The sequence below is a fragment of the Volvox carteri genome, assembly GCF_000143455.1.
Source record: "Volvox carteri f. nagariensis unplaced genomic scaffold VOLCAscaffold_104, whole genome shotgun sequence".
Classification (NCBI taxonomy): Eukaryota; Viridiplantae; Chlorophyta; class Chlorophyceae; order Chlamydomonadales; family Volvocaceae; genus Volvox; species Volvox carteri.
Genome location: NW_003307647.1, coordinates 40,544 through 58,786, shown reverse-complemented (window position 1 = coordinate 58,786; position 18,243 = coordinate 40,544). Strand labels below are relative to the sequence as shown.

At 58.9% G+C, this 18,243-nt stretch overlaps 2 protein-coding genes across 2 annotated transcripts; both read left to right on the top strand.

The window, feature by feature from the left end:
* Positions 1-431: 431 nt before the first annotated feature.
* Positions 432-8,186, top strand: VOLCADRAFT_100070 (uncharacterized protein; the record flags this gene model as incomplete). Its single annotated transcript, XM_002958729.1, has 9 exons — positions 432-701; positions 1,054-1,212; positions 1,543-2,999; positions 3,306-3,419; positions 3,691-3,874; positions 4,073-4,501; positions 5,203-5,940; positions 6,407-6,469; positions 6,756-8,186. The coding sequence occupies 9 exons, from the start codon at positions 432-434 to the stop codon at positions 8,184-8,186; spliced, it is 4,845 nt and encodes a 1,614-aa protein (XP_002958775.1).
* A 4,447-nt stretch (positions 8,187-12,633) lies between these two features.
* Positions 12,634-16,225, top strand: VOLCADRAFT_100069 (uncharacterized protein; the record flags this gene model as incomplete). The annotated part of the gene is made up of 3 exons (XM_002958728.1): positions 12,634-14,073; positions 14,806-15,188; positions 16,168-16,225. 3 exons carry the CDS (start codon positions 12,634-12,636, stop codon positions 16,223-16,225), a joined length of 1,881 nt encoding a protein of 626 aa, XP_002958774.1.
* Positions 16,226-18,243: the final 2,018 nt, after the last annotated feature.

Here is an 18,243-nt window from a genome sequence, read left to right as displayed (position 1 = left end):
CAGATTCTTTGAATCCTCAATAAAGGGGATAACTTAAATTTTCACAGTTATCCGGCGTATCAGCAAACTGAATGTAGTACTTAACATCTTCGCGCACGCAGTCCCCGTACCATTTGAACAAAGCGATATTCTGAACTCAGCCGAGGATGTCGTGGAAGTTGGGAGTGGCAGGGGCCCCCGGAATCATATGTGTACTTCCGACAAACTCACGGCCGTGTCGGTTCCGTACTTGACGCTCTGAACTCTAGCCGAACTTGTCACGACATTTTATAGAATTTCCTCCATAGCCTGTAATAACCGTCAATTATTATGTGAACATTCGTTAAGGCAAGGCGTGAAGTAAGACCCAGCCTCATTTACAAACCGCCGATAAAAATAAACCACATCCTTGGTCATCGAGCCCTGCATATTTTAGGACGATTGCATCAAAGATGGCGGAGCAGGGCTCGATGACCAAGGAGTCTAGCACCGACTTGCTTCGGCTGGCCGAACAGTTGGATACGCTGGAGCCAGTCTCAGTTGCACGCGCACTTCATACCATGCACATGAACGCCCTGCCAGCTACTGTGCAGCAGGCGGTGCAGCTAAGAAGTAACAACACAGTGTCGACGCTTGTCGTCCTTCTCGAGCCGTCCTACGATGTCTCTCTGAGGAGCCACGCAATGCATGTTATAGCTCGTATGTGCAGGCTTGATCGCATGGTACGCGATTTATTGTCTAAGACCTTGGGGTGGGTTCCACAGTTTGACAAATTACCTGTGACGGGCGGCCTTCGCGGTTATTTGGCACAACGAGTTTGTTGTGGCAAGCTCTTCTGCTTCCCATCAAGTTTTAGACCTACGGATTATAGCATGGCGGTTGAAAAACAGAACCGTCAGGCATGGCTTGCGAACTCACCTCTCCGGGCACCTACGACTACGGTCCTAGGGGATGAACCTCTTTTCCTCCTTGGCTTTTTCCTCCAGCTCAACCCGCTAAAACTCGCCCCTAGCAGTCCCGTGCCCGGTCGTTTCAGTACTGCTACCCGCGATCCCTGCCACCCAAACGTAACAGAGCCAGGACAGCTTCATCAATCACGGAATTGTCCGGAAGCTCATCAAAAATGCCGACACGACTCAGGGCGCCGACGTGGACGCGCCAGCGGCCATACGAGCCCTGGCACGATTGGCTGGCGGCGAAGCGCCCGGACCTTCCCAGACCGCGGTGGTCGAGGTAAGGCAGCCAAGCCGTTTGGCTGCTGATAAGCCCTGCTAATTGCCTTACCTTCAGCACTTTAGTCGGACGTGCAAATACATCTTTACACATATACATACAGACAGGCATGCGCCGTCATTGCCGCCGCCGCAACACGTGCGCGTGGACTCCACAGGCGATGGGGATGGAGTCCGCAAGCCAACGCCGACGGCAAGCTAGCCTCAAACAGGCATCATCACGGCCGTCCGATCCTTGCATGCACCTTGACCTTTCTCACCTTGCCATGTTGCTGTTAACGTTCAGTGACTCGTTCCGGCCCTGTGTTGTATTGCCCTGTATTGCCCTCAGGATGTGTTTCTGAGCGGGCTGATGACTCGGATGCGTGGGGATCTATACGCCCGCCGCAACAGACTCAATGACCCGCTGGTGGCCGCCATCGGCGACTTCCTGGCGACAGTCGCCGTCTGCCCAGCGCATCACTACGGCCTCCGCGAAGCCTCATTGCTGCTACCCAGCCTACTGGAATCTGCAGCCGCCGCCACTGCGGCAGCCGCCGGCGACTCCGCTGCAGCGGCGGCTGCTGCTGCTGCCGGCGCTTCCTTTCTGGATGTCGTGTACCGCATGTCGACGTCAGACGCATTGGCGCCGTCACTGCGTACGGAGTCGTACTATGAGCCGCTGGCGAATCTGTTATCGGCGGCGCCTGCCATGTCGACGTTGCGGCGCACGGCATTGCTGACGCTGTGCAACGTGTTTGGTGCCGACGGGGATAATGTACGGGCGGAGGAGGTTCTGAAGGTGAACGGGGCGCCTCCGCTGCTGACGACGCTGCTAGCAGCGGCGCTCGGCCCTGGCGACGTGGGTGCAGCAGCGCGTGCGACGGGGACGGCGCCAGCCGTACCCGTCGGTACCGCTGCCGGCAGCAGCTTGCAGCGGCGCAGCGGCGGCGCCAACGGCAGCGGAAGTGCAGCGACGGCGACTCGCGGCGTGCGTGTCTCAGACGGTGGCGTCCTGGCCCGGGGCGCGGGGGTGCTGATCAACGGCGCTTCCAACATCGCCACTGCCCACGACGCCGCCGGTATCGCCGCCGCCACGGCGGCGCAGCAGCGTCACCATGACACTGCCGCAGCCGGCTGGCAAGTACGGACGCTGCCTGAGGCCGCCCTCTCACCCGCCACCGGCCGCAGCGGCCACGGGAGTACGGGTAACGGCTACGCGCTGTCCAGCATCACAGTATCCGGGTTCATCGGAACCAGTGACACCGCCGCCGCTGCCGGCGGCGGGGGCGGCGGTGTCGGCAGCCGCCGGGCAACACGGCCGTCTTCGGACGGCGGCTCTGAGGCGGCGGCAGCTCCGGTTCCCTTGGAGGAGGTCCTCCACACCCTCAAGTGCCTGGCCGCGAACCCCATGCTGGCGCGCAAGCTCGCTAAGCCTGGGTCGCCCGGGTACGTGTTGCCGTCGTTGCTGGACGCGGTCGTTTCATCTCTCCACCACGCCGCCGCCGGCCGCATCTCCCGTACTGCGTGGGCGGCTCGCGCCTCCGCCGGCGTACAGACGGTGCTTCGGCTGGCGTCGTGCGCGGAGCTGGTGCCGGCGCTGCGCGCCGCTGGGGCGGCGGCGGTGTTGCGTTTATTGGCGGCGGAGGCAGATGACCCGCGGGTCGGTGAGGCCGCGTGTGTGGCGCTGCTGTATATGGGAGATACAGGCTTGGTGGGGTATACTAGCCGGCCTGCGGTGGCGGCATTTCGGGCATTGTACCGCAACGGTACGGCAGGAGCTGGGGCTGAGGCAGAGCATGGTTCCCGGTAAGCGTGGTGGGCGCTAATGCTGATTGTTTTGTCGCTCCTTCATTGTTCTTGCTGCATAATGACAGCATCACCGTCATCCTGCTTTCTTCCCGCCCGCCAGCCTTCCGTCGGGATTCCCTTAAAAGTACGTCCAAGTGCCCACACTAACAACCAAACTAACAACCAAACTAAGAACCAATAATGAAAAAGCAACCCCCCTCCCCACACGCACGAAGAACCACCACGTCACCCCCATCACCCATCAAGGGTTAGAGGTGGTTAGAGCTGCAACCACTTCTCCCTTCCCCTCCCCCGCCAAAACAGGTTCCAAGTGTTCGTGAGCCACCACCGGGCAGATGCGCACCAGTTTGCCTTGTTCACCGTGTACCCCATGCTGGTGCTTCAGGGGGTGCCGGCCTTTATAGACCCGCAACACAGGTACATACGGGGGGCCCGGAAAGGCTGGTTAAGGCAGGCGCCACACTGCTCCCTACTGCACGTCTATGTGCTGTGTGCGTCTGTCCGTGTGTCTGTCCTGGCTGCGTGTGCGCGGTGTGTGTATGAGTATGGACCTGCATGTTCTGCCTTCCTTATATCCGCTAGCTGCGGCACCTGCTTCATCCGTTCCCCTCCTCGTCCTTTCTCGTCGCATCCCGCTCTACCCCTCCCCCTCCTCCGCTTCCACCTCCCCCTCCTCCTTGGAGCACAGGACTGCATCCAGCGATTGGTCTCACGTGATTGCCGGCTGCAAGAACTTGCTGGTGGTGCTGAGCGAGATGCTGCTGGCCAGTCCTGACCACGTGCGGGAGGTGCAGGCGGCGGTGGCGGCGGGGGTGAATGTGGTGGCAGTGATGCCGGAGGGGATGATGTGGAGCGACTCACAGGGGTACAAGGTGGGGACGAGGGCAGGGAGGGGAGGAGGGGACGGTCATTGTGTTGTGTGATGATGTGCCCCAGTACCCTCAGGTTGCGTGATTCTCGTTTTATGTCGAGCAATCTGTCCGCCTCATCTAACCGCTCATCATTTCCCGCACCTTGCTTTCACCCCAACCCCACATACATACATATTTACTACACCGCCCTTCGTACAGTTTTTTGACTCGCCGCCGCCCGCGGTGCTGCTGGCTCTCCCCGCCTGCCTCCGCGGCCTCGTCACGGAGGACGTCCTCATGTACTCGGCGGCACGGCACGGGGAGTTCACGCAGCTCCTCATGACGAGGCTGCAGCTGCCAGCGGCGCCACCGCCACCGCCAGCGACGGCAGCGGCAGCGGCAGCGGCAGCAGACGCGGTCTCAGTGGAGGTAATGGCGGCGGCGTCGCCGTCGACGTCGCCAGGCCGAGGGGCTACGCACCTCCGCAACGGCGGCAGCAGCGGCTGTGGTGACACAGGCGACGGCAGCATTGTACGGCAGGGCAGCGGCGGCGTCACCGGACGGGATTACTCATCGCGTGGGCCGTCCAGGGGCCGGGCCCGGTGTACGACAGGCCGCGGGGTCGACATGCATGGGGGGGATGAGCAGGTGAGTTGAGTGAGTGAGGGTGTACATTGTGTGCAGACATACATACAGGCGGCTGGCAGAGGTTAAGGCCTGACTTCTGCTCCCGGAGTGTCCGGGTTCAAATCCGCCTGCCGACTCCTCAGGTGTTTGAGGAGTGTTGAAATGGGAGGTGGCCCCCCATCTTATGGACGGTGTAGGACGTGATAATATCAACTTGCGAGCTGACCAGGAACTAAGTTGAGGCGCCGTTGATCCGCTAGATTTGGTTGGATGCTGGTGGTGAGTTGCTGAACCCAACGAATACATTCTGAAGTCGGATGGGGTGAATGGATTAGGGTGCCCCTCTCTCAGGGGAGAGCAGGGAACTGCCTCGGGAAAGGGGGCCGCTGGTGAAGCTTAACCACCCTGTAACAACATACATACAAACAGCATTACATCGTAGAGCTGGGGAGAGTCTGTGTGGTGTGGTGTGGTGTGGTGGGGGCTCCGAGTTCCCACGCCTGGTGTATAGCCATGACCCGCAACCTTGTGTGCGCTATGCCCTTCCCAGTCACCGCCGTGTTTCGCCGCTAGTGCAGCATGCCCCCATCCTCCCATCCCCCTGCCCCGGCCATCGGTGCTTTGAACGTCGCGGCTGATGTACCTTTGGCACCTTTACCTCATCGCCATTATCATGTAATTCACCTTTCCCCCTCACCCGCCCTGCTGCGGTCCGTACGCAGCCGCCGCACCGAGTCTCCTTCAGCGGCGTCGGCGATGCCTTCCAGCGGCTGCAGCACCAGCAGGACGAAGAGGAGCGCGCTGAGATGGCGGCGGCGGGGACGGCGGAAGCTTCGACGGCGACGGGCGGGGGAGCCCAGGGGACGCAGCAACAGCAACCGCCGCCGCCGTCGGCGGCGGCGGCGGCCCCATCGGAGTTCCTTCCCTGGCCGTGGTGCCGTTTGCTCGACGGTGCCGCCGGCGCCGCCGGTTCGGACGAAGAAGACGAGCTCGTAAGGTACCCCCGTACATGGTACGGCGGTGGGTACGGCACCGGGACGGCTAGACTGGGTGCGAGCCTCGGCGGTGCGGACTCGGCGTCCGGTTCTGCAGTACGGGAGAGCGCCGCGGCCATGACGCAGCACGCGGCGGCGCCGCCGGCGTCGGGCGCACCTGTGTCGTGCACGTCCCGCCGGCTCACGGCGCGACAGCGGTCTTCCATAAACCGTCACGCGGCGCTGCAGCTGCAGCAGCAGCAACAACAGGCTTTGCTACAGCATCAGTGGATACAGGAGTACCAGCATCAAGCAGCGCGTCTCCCGCAGCAGCAGCAGCGGCCTCAGACGAGCCTCCTGGGCAGTGCGGGGTCGGACATATCATCGGTGGCACCGGCGGCAGCGGCCGCGGGCGGCGGATCACCTCCACACGGGTCGGGATCGGTCGGCGGGGCGGACGACGGCAACCTGCCTCTGTCAGCGCTGGTACGTGGTGGTGGTGGGGGTGGGGGTTGCGATGGTGGGGGTGGGGGTTGCGATGGTGGGGGTGGGGGTTGCGATGGTGGTGGTGAGGGTTGCGATGGTGGGGGTTGCGATGGTGGTGGTGGTGGGGGGGGGGGTGACAGCGACCTGGGGATGGGCTCTGTGTCACACTGCCTGTGGTGGTGTGTGGTGTGTGCTGCTGGTGTTGGTGATAAGCTCCCGAGCTCCGTGGTTCATCGTCCTCTGGGGTTTCCTACCGTACAGTTCGGCCTGCAGTCGGCTTTTGTTCGTTAAATAATGGATGGTTCTGGTTCGCTGTACTGCAGTGTACGGCAGTCTCGGGTAGGGGCCTTGCGAGGGCTTGAGGTAGTGGGAGGGAGGGAGAGTCTTCCGGTCATTGATTTGATTACATCCCTGAACTGACCTGCTCTGCACTTGTACGGCGCGGCCGTACGACATCCACCCACAGAGCCAGCTCCTGGCGCTGCAGCTGGAAATGGTGCGGTACGAGCTACGGCAAGCCGTACAAGCGGTACGTGTCTTCTGCAAAGAGTGCAGTACGGTAGTGTGCTTTTCAGGGGGACGTTGAGCTGCTTGCTGACTGAAGAGCACATATCGTGGGATATGGCTAGCCGTACATATTGTACGGCATGTGCCTTCTCTCGCTCTTTTCTCTTTTCCTTCCAGAGATTCCTCCCCTCCTGTTCAGACATCTCGGTGACTTGTTCATTTACCGTACACCCGCTCTTGCCGCCGCCGCAACTTCTGCCATTGCTCTCTTTTCTCTCTCTTTTGGACATACATACATACCACCGCAGTCACATGAAAATATCGCCTACAAGATCGATCGGCTTCGGAGCGATTTCACCGAGCAAGTCGTGCAGCTGCGTTTTGATCTGGCCGGGAAAATCGAGGCGCTACAGGAGGCGATGGCCTCAGCAGCCACCGTCAGCGGCCGAAACGGCAGCGGCGGCGGGGCTTCTTCGCCGCAGGACTCTGTGAATGCCGGCGCCAGCAGCGGCAGCGGCAACGGCAGCAGCGGCGCCGGATCGAACCGCGAGCCGAGTACTTCGCCGTCTCCCTCCCAACAACAACAACAGCAGCAGCAGCATCTGGCGGCAGCGCTGTCAAGCACTATAGCCGCAAGTTTGCAGGACGCCGTGAACCGCGCAGTGGCGCAGCTGCAGGCGACGGTGGCGGCGGCGGCGGGTATTACAGCGAAGCCAGCGCCAGCGCCGACGGTCATCCCCACCGTTGCCGTGGGCCACTTAGGCGCCGCTGGCGGCGGCGGTGTGGGGCCTGGGGCCGCTGTTCCGAAAGGGGCCCCCGGCGCGGCGGCCCTGCTGGCGGCGGCACACCAGCAACAACAACAGTCGCCACATCTAACCGGGCATCATCACCCACATCACAGTCCGCAACCCCCAACACAGCCAGTTCACAACCCGCGGGCTGGCGGCGGCGGTGGCGGTGGCGGTGGAGGCGGCGGTGGCGGTGGCGGCGGGCCCGCTATCACCGTAATGACGCCACAGACGCCGCATCAGCCACAAGGAATGGAGTTCATGTCCCCGGTGGCGCGCGCCGGAGCCGCCGCATGGTCGGGCGACGGCACCGGCACCGGTCCGGCAGGACACGGCCCCGGGCATGGTGGTAGCGCCAAGTCCCGCACCAGTCACCCCGGCATGGCGGCTGGGGTGGACAGAGGTGGAGGAAAAGGCGGCGGCGCAGGCGCCGCCGCCGCCGCGGCGACGCGGCCGGGGCCCTTGGCCTTGTTCGATGCAGCGGCGGCGGAGGACGAGGCTGGCGGCGGAGGCGGCGGTCTGGGCGGCGGCCGCGTGATGTCCCCCACGGCGCTCCTCGCCACCGTCAACAGCCCTTCTACAGCCCAAGCTGCGCTGTTGGCGGCGGTGGCAGGACGTGCACGAATCACCCCGATGGCAGGGGTGTCCCAGGCTGCTGCCGCTGGTGGCGGCGGTGGTACGGCCTGTATCGGTGCACCGTCACAGAAGGACCGCAGCAGCACCGCCAACGGCACCGCTGGCGGCGGCGGCGGCAGCGGCAAGGGCACGCTGCCGCCGCTGGCAGGTTTGATGTCGTCCTTCTCTCCAGCCTCCGCAGCGAAGCTTGTGGAGCGTACGGAAGCGCAGCCAGTGCGCAAGGCCCAGCAACAGCAACTTCTGATGCAACAGCAGCAGCAACAACAACAGATATTGCTACAGCACCAGCAGGCGGCTTACCATCAATATGCATAGTTCATGCCCGGTCGCACCCGGCGCCCGCTCTGTCTCGTCCCTCTTTCATACTATCGAGTACGGCTGTTGTTTTATGGCGGAGTGCACCCTCGTGTGTGTGTGTATGGGTCTTCTTGGGCATGTGTGTCGTCCTTCACTTCCATCCTTTCCTTATCTCCTTCGTCTTCTTTGCCTTTTCTCTTTTTCGCGTTTTTCGCGTTCTTCGTTCGAGATGTGGTCTCATATCATGTCGATGAGGGCGATTTTCAATCCTGAGCGATTTGGGTCTTGGACGGACACTTGAAGTTGACGATTTCCCCTTCCTGACGTAGGGGGGGGGGCGGGTGCTGGGGGTTGTGCTTGTGAATGACCGTGCGGCTACACCGCCGCTGTGATTGACCAACGTTTTTGCGATATGGTTAACTGCTGCTGCGTCACGATAAACAGAGCTGTTGTGGCATTAGTTTCTCCTCGTGACCTTGGTGAGCTCCATCCTAAGCTGCTGAGCCTGTGTAGCACGTAGCACACGGGTGTGTTTTTTTAGGCGTCTTGCAAGGGGGGGGAGGATGCGTATACGTACATACATAAATACATATATACATGTATGGCTGTGGCCAAGACAAGACAAAAGCATCTGGACAGTGCTTTTGTACCGACTAGTTGCTGGTTCGTAAACAGCGCAGGCTTCCCGACCCTCTGCTGGGGCGACACGTTCAACACCGGTCAGGTGTCGTATGTTGCTTTTGTACATAATGGTGATGATGAATGGAAACAACGCTTTTAGTACGATTCGTGTGGCAAGAAATGTGGCCATGGCGATGGCGATTGCGATGGCGATGGGAACACAATCCATAGTATGCTTGTGACCGATCACGCAGGTACAGCGGTCGCGATGGCTCCCCGATGAAGCTGTTGGACTCTTGAGGTGTTGGGACTGAGGACGCACGCATCGGATGCCCACGTACCCTCGTGGGCGCAGAGAAGTGCCACCTTCCGCCTTGTGCACAATTGTCTGTCCTTTACCCGTGGTTTTACCTTATGATGTATGAAATAAAACCATTTGTGTATATTTCTATTCGCGGATGGTGGGTGCAAAATAAACGCCTGGTGGAGCTCATTGGGCGCGCATTCGATGCCCTTCTGCATTACTTGGGTTCTGGGGCAACGACGTCGTGCGTGTCGTACTCGGCACGACTCATGGTTTCGGAGCTACGAATGATGATGTGTGGTGGTGGCGGTACCATCAGGTGGTGGCTTACTGCCTGCAGGCTGTGATTGCCTGGCGGCGGCGTGTGCTGAGTGCTGTTGTGGCCGTGCAGTGGCACCCCTGGCAAGAAGAGGGGGGTGAGGGTGTAGGGGTGGGGTTGCGAGGTACGCACGCACCTGACTGCATGGGGCCCCCTGCACATGCCCTCTCCAAGTCGCGTGACTGTGTTTGCACAGCCACATGTTAGTTGTGGCCTACACGGGTATGTATGTATGTATGTATGTATGTATGTATGTATGTATGTATGTATGTATGTGTATGGGCGGCGGCTTGGTACACCGTACATATCGTACACACCATGTGCGGGAAAAGAAATGCACAACTGGGGCATTTCCGCGGTGGGTGTGTTTCAGCGAGAGCACTGACGTAGTCATCATTAGGACATCTAATTGCACCAGTGAGAGTGCAGATGAGCCCTGACGACGAACGGATGAACGGAGGAAGTTATGTCCGGAGGAAGGCTTCGTACTACTAGGACAGGGATGGGAAGGCGCGCAGGGTGTCGCGCAGGGTGTCACTGGCGCATTGCTCGTGGCTGCGTGCATGTGGCTACATTGGTGGCTACATGTGGCTACATATCTTCAACTTTATCTTCAAGTAGGTGGCTGTGAACTGGTGATTTTCCCCTTCCGCAACAGCAATGGAGGCGTGCTGCTTGGTGGGGCGCTATGAGGTGGGGTGAGCGTGGGGTTGGGGAGGATATGTGGGCGAAACTGCTGCGGCGGTTGTGAACGGAGACACACACGTGTTGCGTGGGAGACCTGTCCCGGCCACGGCCCTGGGAAGGAAACTCGGCAGGGATTTCGTTTTTCTGCCGCTTACTTTACCGTGCTTGTTCTTCCGTGACTTGGTTCTAGTTTGTCCTGGGATTTTGTCTGCTATGCTCTTTGCTTCCCTTTTCCGCGGTCAAAAGGTCGGAATGTTTTAAGTTCATATTCGTCGTACAAGGTTATGCACGTGCGGCAAGCTGATGCATGTGGCAAGGAGCGGCATCTGTTCTTATATTGCTCTTTTCTCTCTATCTCGCTAGTTTTCTCTTTTCTTTGGATCAGGCTACAGCAGGCTCCGAGCGGCTGAAGGAGCTGCTGCTGGCCTGCACCGATGGGTTGGCGTGCTGGCCTTGCGATTGATGCGCCCGAATGGCGGCGTGAGAAGACTGGATAGCTTTCTGCGTCTCAAGAGGCGCCGGCGCGTAATAACTCTCTTACGGCCTCAACTTAGGAAGATGCTCGAGTCAAAATGGCCATCAACACAGCGGCACGTCGACCCATTAACTGCGCACGGCTGCGCACGCATCCACAACTGGATGGACCGCACTGCTGATTCAGGCACGTGTACGAATATGCGCCAGTACGGCACTCCAGTTGTGTGTGTGAGCACTAGCGAGCTGAAGTGCCTTTTGTAAGTCGTTTTGAAGTCATTTGTGGGAGGCATTGAGTGGGTGGGTGATGTAACTGTTGGGAGGAGTAGCACAGCGGCAGCGGAAACGTTCCACAATCCGTCATTACATTCCACACACGGTGGCCATTCTGCGACTCTTTCTTTCGCCACAGGCCGATTACATGCTAATTACACAAGGCTAATGCTTGTAGAAGGGCAAAAATTACGGACGGTTACAGAATGAAAAATAGCAAATAAAGCAGATCGTGATCAAGGGGAGAAAGGGGCGACGAACAATGAAAGAATCCCAATGAAAAAATATCATCGATTTACCTGCACCTACTAACCTAGCTACCTAGCTCTTAACTAACGATCCACAGCAAAGCAAGACCGAATGCAGCGCCCGAAGTCATACAGAGAATTTTTGGGGAGCTTAGGAAGGGAATCCACGCAAATAATTTTGCTGTTACAAGGTGAAATGTACGACCTTGCGTGTGGATTGGTCGCGGACGTACGCGGACACGTGGAGGCATGGCGGTGTTCCCAGGGGGGCAAAGCCAAGGGTGTGTGTGCGCATGCGCGTGGGAGAGGAACGGACACGCTTTGATAGCAAGCGGCTTATCAGGAGGATCATCACCTAATTGCCTGAAGCGCTCGGCTGATTTCCCCGCTGTGTCCGAGCACACTCTCCCCGCTCCGCTAGCCTTCGACTGGGCGTAAGCTTTATAGGATCAACGAGACACGGCAGCCTCCGTGCGCTGCAGTCAACACATAGCGGCACATCGCCATCCTTCCTTACCTAGACAGTCGCTTTTCTCCTTTCCCCTTAAAATGCAACAAAGACACCGTGTGGTCACGACAGTGGTAGTACGGCAGTTACCCCGTGGGGGAAAGGGGGGTACAGCAGGCGTAATGAGCAAACCTCTTAACGGTGCTTGCAAGCTCATCCAGTCCGTAGTGACATTCCAGCAGCTGGTCTCAGTGTTTGCGGTTTGAGAAGTTATTGACGTGATCCTGCGCAGTTGCTAGGGTAAGGTGCTTGCTGCGGTACATCGGAAAAGGCTGCGTCCAGCGAGGATCCAGCCAAGAGGAGTTAACATTGGCGTCTGGGTGACAGTCCGCCGGGAACACGGAAAGATGGCGCGCCATCAACACGCAGGGTTTACACTCGCACGTAGCCCTCGGTGCGTGTCCCATATCGGAGGTGCGTGAGGTCTCGTCAAGAAAGCGATTCGTGCTGAGGCATTATTTGTAAGACAGGAGCAAAAAGATACCTGGTGGGAATGAACCCCGAGATATTTGCCAAACAAGAAGAACTTTAATGAGCTCAAGACGCTTAACGGGGCGGACTTCCATTTTAACATGGTCTTTTAAAACATCTCATAACTATATATGTAAGTAATCTTAAGGAAAAACAACTATTGATTTTTTATGTTAGCTCGCCATGATGGCAAAGCCAACACAATGACGGGTACTGCAGGGCCCTCACCAAGATCTCAGCGCATTGCATGGACCAGTGGGACCATCATCGGCATTGTCCCAATCATCGAACATGGTTTAAGGCTTAGTTTCTGTGATATGCGTGGACACCGTGGCTGGGGAGCTTTTCCTGAGCAGGATGCTGGTTGGGAGGTGCCTGAACACCAACTCGACAACTCCTGCAAGTAGATCTAAGTCTTGTTCTCAACGGTGCTGTGCTTTTATTAGCTCCACTGGCCACCAGCAGGCCCAAGTTGCTCAGGCAGCCGCCCGGACTAGTGCAACAAGCGAGGTGGGAGCCGGCCCTTCCCATGCATGCATTCAATGTAAAATCATGGCAATATGAGACAAACTATTTATTGTTTTGAGCAGGTTTGCCAGTCAGGGATATCTGCGCCTGTCGCGGGTCACCTGTCGGGGCTTTACCAACTGCTTGAGGCACCGCGATCCGAGCTGTCAGTGCAAGCACAGCTTAATGATCGGCTTAAGCACTGTAACACATGGGAGGAGCTGGCCGCGCTGCTGGAAGCAAACATAGACATCGTCGACTTTGTGAACGTTAGCACGGCCTGGACACGACTTGCGAAACTGTTTGAGTCAACGGGGCCGCATAAACGCGATGGATTGTCTGCATCTGGTGCGGCCCCCGTGCGAGAACCTGCGTTCCGGCGCTTCCTTGCACGGCTAATTGACACCACATCGCAGCAGCTGCGCCTGTTCGGAGTGCAGGCGCTGGCGAACGTCATGTGGGCCCTCAGCAACGCCGACTGGCAGCTGGAGCAGTACGAGCCGGCCGTGGACAAGTTGATGCACGAGTGGTGCGCCAGTGTGCACAACCGACTTCCGGAGCTCCGCGCCCCGGATGTCTCCAACATCTCCACCTCCATCGGCCGCCTGGATCACCGGTGGCGCCCGGAGTTTATTGTAGAATTTTATCGTTCCGTCCTGCACCGAGCAGATCTCCTGGAGCAACTGGATCTAACGACCCTCAACAACCTGCTGTATGGCTTGTCTCGGGCGGGCTGCCGCGGTCTCATCCACATGGGCCCCGCCTCGCGCCGACTGCTGGCGCAGTGCGTTGACCGGATCCTGGAGCGCCCTGACCGGGAAGCTGTAGGGCTGGTGCCCTGGCGCGCAGCCCAGCTCCTGTACAACTGCCATAAGTTTAAGCTGCGCGTGCGATCCCACCTGTACGGCGTGCTCATGCCTGTCGTGGCGGAGGTCTACACATGCGAACCCAATCCCATGGACTGCTGGTCCATGGGGTTCCTCACTGCCTTTGTAGCCGCGCACCGGCGAGTACACCCCACAGCGCGACCTGATCTGCGGCCGTTGTACGCCTACATGGAGCGTCGGCTACCGGAGGCGTCCACAAGCCAGCTGGCCATGCTGGCTCATGCATTCCGAGAGCTCGGCTGCCCCGCGCCGGCGTCGTTTTGGGGCCAAGTGTTCTCTCGGTACATGGGGGAGCCATTGATCCATTCAGTGCCAGTACCTGCACCAGTTCCGCCACACCCTGCTGCGGTATCGTCTGGCCTGGTGCAGCAGCAGCAACAACAGCCGCCGCAACAACAGCAGCTGCCCCAACAACGGGCAGCGGAGCAGCTGATTCAGCAGCGGCAGCGGCCACCTCACGCCTCGCAGCTTTTGGGGCTGCAGCCGCAGCAGAGAATGACAGCTGAATCTGCGGATGGGCGAATCCTAACAGCCGAACAGTTGCATAGCTCACAGGGGCTTCAACACGGGGGGGAGCCACCAGCAAAGACACAGGCGCAGGTTCTCGTGCCGCCGAAGCCGTCGACGCAGCAGCTGCAGAGGCAGCATTCGTTGCTATCACGGCAGCATCAAGCACAGCTGCAGCTGCAGGTTCAATGCCACCAGCAGCAGGCGGCCCAGGCGCTGCAGCAGCAGCAGATGCCACAGCCGCAGCGCGCTGCGGAGCGCGGGGTGGGATGCGGGGAGCCAGTGGGGGCTCATAGCTACCCGCAGGAGCCGTATCGGGGGTCACACGTGCACCGACCTGCTGCCCTTAATTCCGCACAGCAGTCACATCACCAGCTGCCCCAGCCGGCAGTCCGGCGTTTGCCTGGACACTCTGTTCCGCAGCAGCAGTCGCAACAGCAGCAACAACAGCCACAGCAACAGCTGCAAGAACAACAACAACAACTCCGACGGCCTCTGCCGCAGCAGCACCCTACGGAAAGGCCGGACTGGGTGACGCAGCAGCATCAGCAGCGGCAAGAACCACAGCAACAGCAGCCGCAAGCAAATCTGCCCCAGCGGACGTCGCGGTCGCTTGAATGGCCGCAGCAGCACCAGGACGGTGCAGCAGGGCCGATATTGCAGCAGCAGCAGCAACAACAACAACAACAACGGGCGCAGCAGCTTAATGCACCGCACCCGCATTCATCACAACCGCACTCGCCGCATCCGCGCGCGTCCCCGGACCCTCCTCCGCACCCTCACTTACACCCGCGTCCACACCACCCACGCCCGGGAGGTCGGTCCCTGCAGTCGACCGACCAAACGGCTTTAGCAGTGGCGGGGCCCGCAGCCTTCCAACCGCCCAGGCTCGTGAACTCGAGCATGGCAGTGGCGGCAACGGTCTCCTTGCCCATGCATCCGGATGATGACTTGGCGGAGCCGCGCACATTGCATTACGTGTGCTGGCAGGCGGCCAAGGCGGGCATCTTGCCTCCGCGCGCCTTCCTGCGGCTGTACGTGGAGAGGGTTCCTCAGTGGTTGGTGCACTCTGCCGACGATACGCAGGTGGCGCAGGCGGTAGAGACGCTGAAGCTGCTGCGGTGGGTGCCGCGGCGGGAGCTGCGGGACATGCTGTGCGCCACGTTGAAGCGCCGCGCGGCGACATCGCGACTGCCCATGCGGTCGCTTTTGCGGTGGGTGCGACAGCAGCGGTGACCCGCGAAGCTGGATGTGGATGCCACAGTGGTGGTGTGCTGTGGCACATCGGGGTTTTGTTAACCGATGGCATGGCGGGGTGGTTGTATGATGGTGGTTGCTTACTTGCTTGCTTGGCTTCTCGTGGCGGTTGCGGTGGTCTTGAGCGCTGCAGGGCTGCTGAGGAGTTTTTGTGTTGGTGTTTTAAGGGCTTCCGCGACGGTTACAGGACGGCTACGGGAAGAGGGTCACAGCTCACAGGGGGCGCCCGGGCTGGTGCTGGTGATGCATGGGCTGAGGCGCGTCAGGTTGGGCCGAGGTTAAATTTGATGCGGAATGTTTTTTTGAATAGGGGGCAACGCACCCCCCAAAGTAGAGCACCTGAAGGGAAATATGCTATGGCTATGATAGAGGTTTAGGTTGTGGCAGCAGTATTATATTACAGGGGCTGCTGTGGCCCCCTCGACCTGGAGGAGGACGGGTTCGAGTGGGTCCAATAACCTGCGGGGCAGTCAGAGGGCATGCATGCTGTACATGTTGACGTTGGCGATGGTAGTAGTGTAGTGGTGGTGCAGGGCCACGGTCCCATCGGTGCTGCTGCCTCAAAGCACGAAAGGTCAATGACTTCAAGCAGCGGCATGGAGGCGTGTATGTGTGTATGAGGGTAAATGTGCTCGGCACCTATTCGCGCCCTCCGATACGTTACTACGCCAGGGCACAGGTGGGAAGGCCTGCTGGCAGACTTTCGCAGGTTCACAGGTACGCACATGTGGTGGGTATGCAGAGGCTCGCACAGCTCCTGCATGTCCACACGTGCGAGCGGGTCTGCACGCTGCGCGCCGCTGTCACCATATCCAAGGCCACAGGAAAGACAGCAGCAGCAGAACGACTGGTGTGGAGACGCCGGTGCTGTTGCCAGGAACGCAAACTGCCGACGAGTAAGGTATAGCTGGATGGCTGCTGCGTGCTGCTGTGCAGACAAGCTGCGTCTGCGGCTGTGGCCCGTGTGGGACTGTGGCCGTACGTGCGCATTTGAGTGGCTGCTCTGCCAGAGTCTTGCAGCTTGTGATCCTCCAGGCGGTTCACACTCGTATGTATTCTGTGTAGGACCTATGTGAGGGAGATGGGTAGGTAGTGTTCGGGCATTGGCATTCCGTGGAAGCGCAACCCCCCTCTGTTCAAAACGGCGTTTTGCTGTGCTGCTAGATAATTCTGCTGGTTGTTGTTGTTGTGAGAGGCCAGGGGAGATGTCGGTCCACGTTTTTACATGTTCAACGTGTACGGTCTGAATGAATCTAGGCGCTTATGCAAGAGAAGATTCTCTCCAGTACTGCAGGTGTGCATGTGGTCGCGAGCGTGGTGTTTATCTTCTGCAGGATAGAGAGTGTGTATTTTATTGGGATATGTCGATTGTGGATTCGGGGCTGTCACCGGTCTTACCGGAAAGGGTTCTAGCGGATGTCGACCTCCCGGCCAAAGATGCGGATAACTGACCGATGGGTAGAGCTACCCCTAGGGGAGGAGGAGAGGTGTTGGTTCCCGCGATGTAGAGCGATGCTGTGCTCTCGCCGTTAAAATTCTTAGTTGCAGAAACGGCAGCAGCGCCCCAAGGGCTTTTAAATTAATATGAATTACCATTAACCATTAATATGTGGTTGACAACTGTGAAGGGTCATGGAAGTTGAACGAATGCAAGTCCACTTTACGTAGATTTAGAGCAGGCAACCTCAAGACACATCATGTCCGCGTTGGGGTGTTGGTATTGGTCGGGCGCGGGTATGCTCTACCGATTTGGGCAGGGTAACTTAGTGAAGGACATGGAGAGTGCAGAGGGTGGTAATAGGTATAGGCCTGCCCTTATATTCCCTAGGGTTGCACTTCGGGAAAGTAGGTTGCTTCAGATTTTGGAAAACATATCGAAGCAGGGAGCAGGCTAGCTGGATCCTTTTGCGACTAGGGCTTGTGCCAGTTACTGCATGCAGAGAACTTGGTGAGATTTGAAACTTGCCGAACCACCAAACAAAACCATCCGGGGAGGAGAAAATGGCGCCATGGGCACCACCACGAAAGCACGCATGAAAACGTGACGGTGTGCGTACGGAGTTAAGTGTGTAATTATATCGTTTCGTGCACCAGCACCTTCGTCATTGCACTCCACACCAAGCCTCCGCATTGCTTATCCCAATACACAAAAACTCAACCGCTGTTGCGGAAATCGATACAAGAAGGTCTAAAACACGCTGACACCCCGGCGCATGGAGCTCCTGCGCTCCATCCGGACACTCCCATGCAGTGTCCAAACCCACGCGGCGACGTGCTATTGCAGGAAGCATATCAACAAACATTGAAGCAAACGTTATATAGTCCGGTATTCATCCCTTCGCTAAACCCAAACTTCCGATGCGCTCAGAAGCAACTGCCGTACATGTTTGCTCGCACGCGCTGCAACATGAGCTGAGGCATTTTGGGCCCGTCTCCCTGGCCTGTGACTGAGGCTTACAAAAGTGAAAGTACGTCCCCTATCTCCGGCAACTGCAGCTGTTGACAGTGCTGCGACCCTACCCCGGTCGGATCATCCGCCGCCCAGAATTGACAGCCCCCCCTCCCCCTGTCCAACACAGTGACACCCCTCGCAGCTCCTGCCTGCTTTTCAGACCATCTCTCCGCCCTGAAGAAGGCCTTGAGCGTCATATGCATGTCTATGCGTTAGACATTGGTGGCAACGACCAAAGCCGTCACATAGTGCTAACTGCCCCGGCCTCTGGCAACGCAGCCCAGCTAGGGCAACAGCTTGGCTTGGAGGCGTTGTATGTAGTGTTCCGTATTGTCCAGGCTCCATCCACGCCAGTGTCGAAAATACGAGCAGAGTAACTATGGGGGGACTATTTCCCTTGCGAGCCGGCTGCCGCTGCTGCTGCCGCCGCAGCTGCCTGCTGCTCCATTTGGGAGAAGAACTCCTGAAACCGCATCCCAACGCGTGCCGTGACGTGCATGAATTTCTCGCAGCACTTCGCTACGCACTGTTGGGGGAGGGAGGGGTGAAAGAAAGAGGCT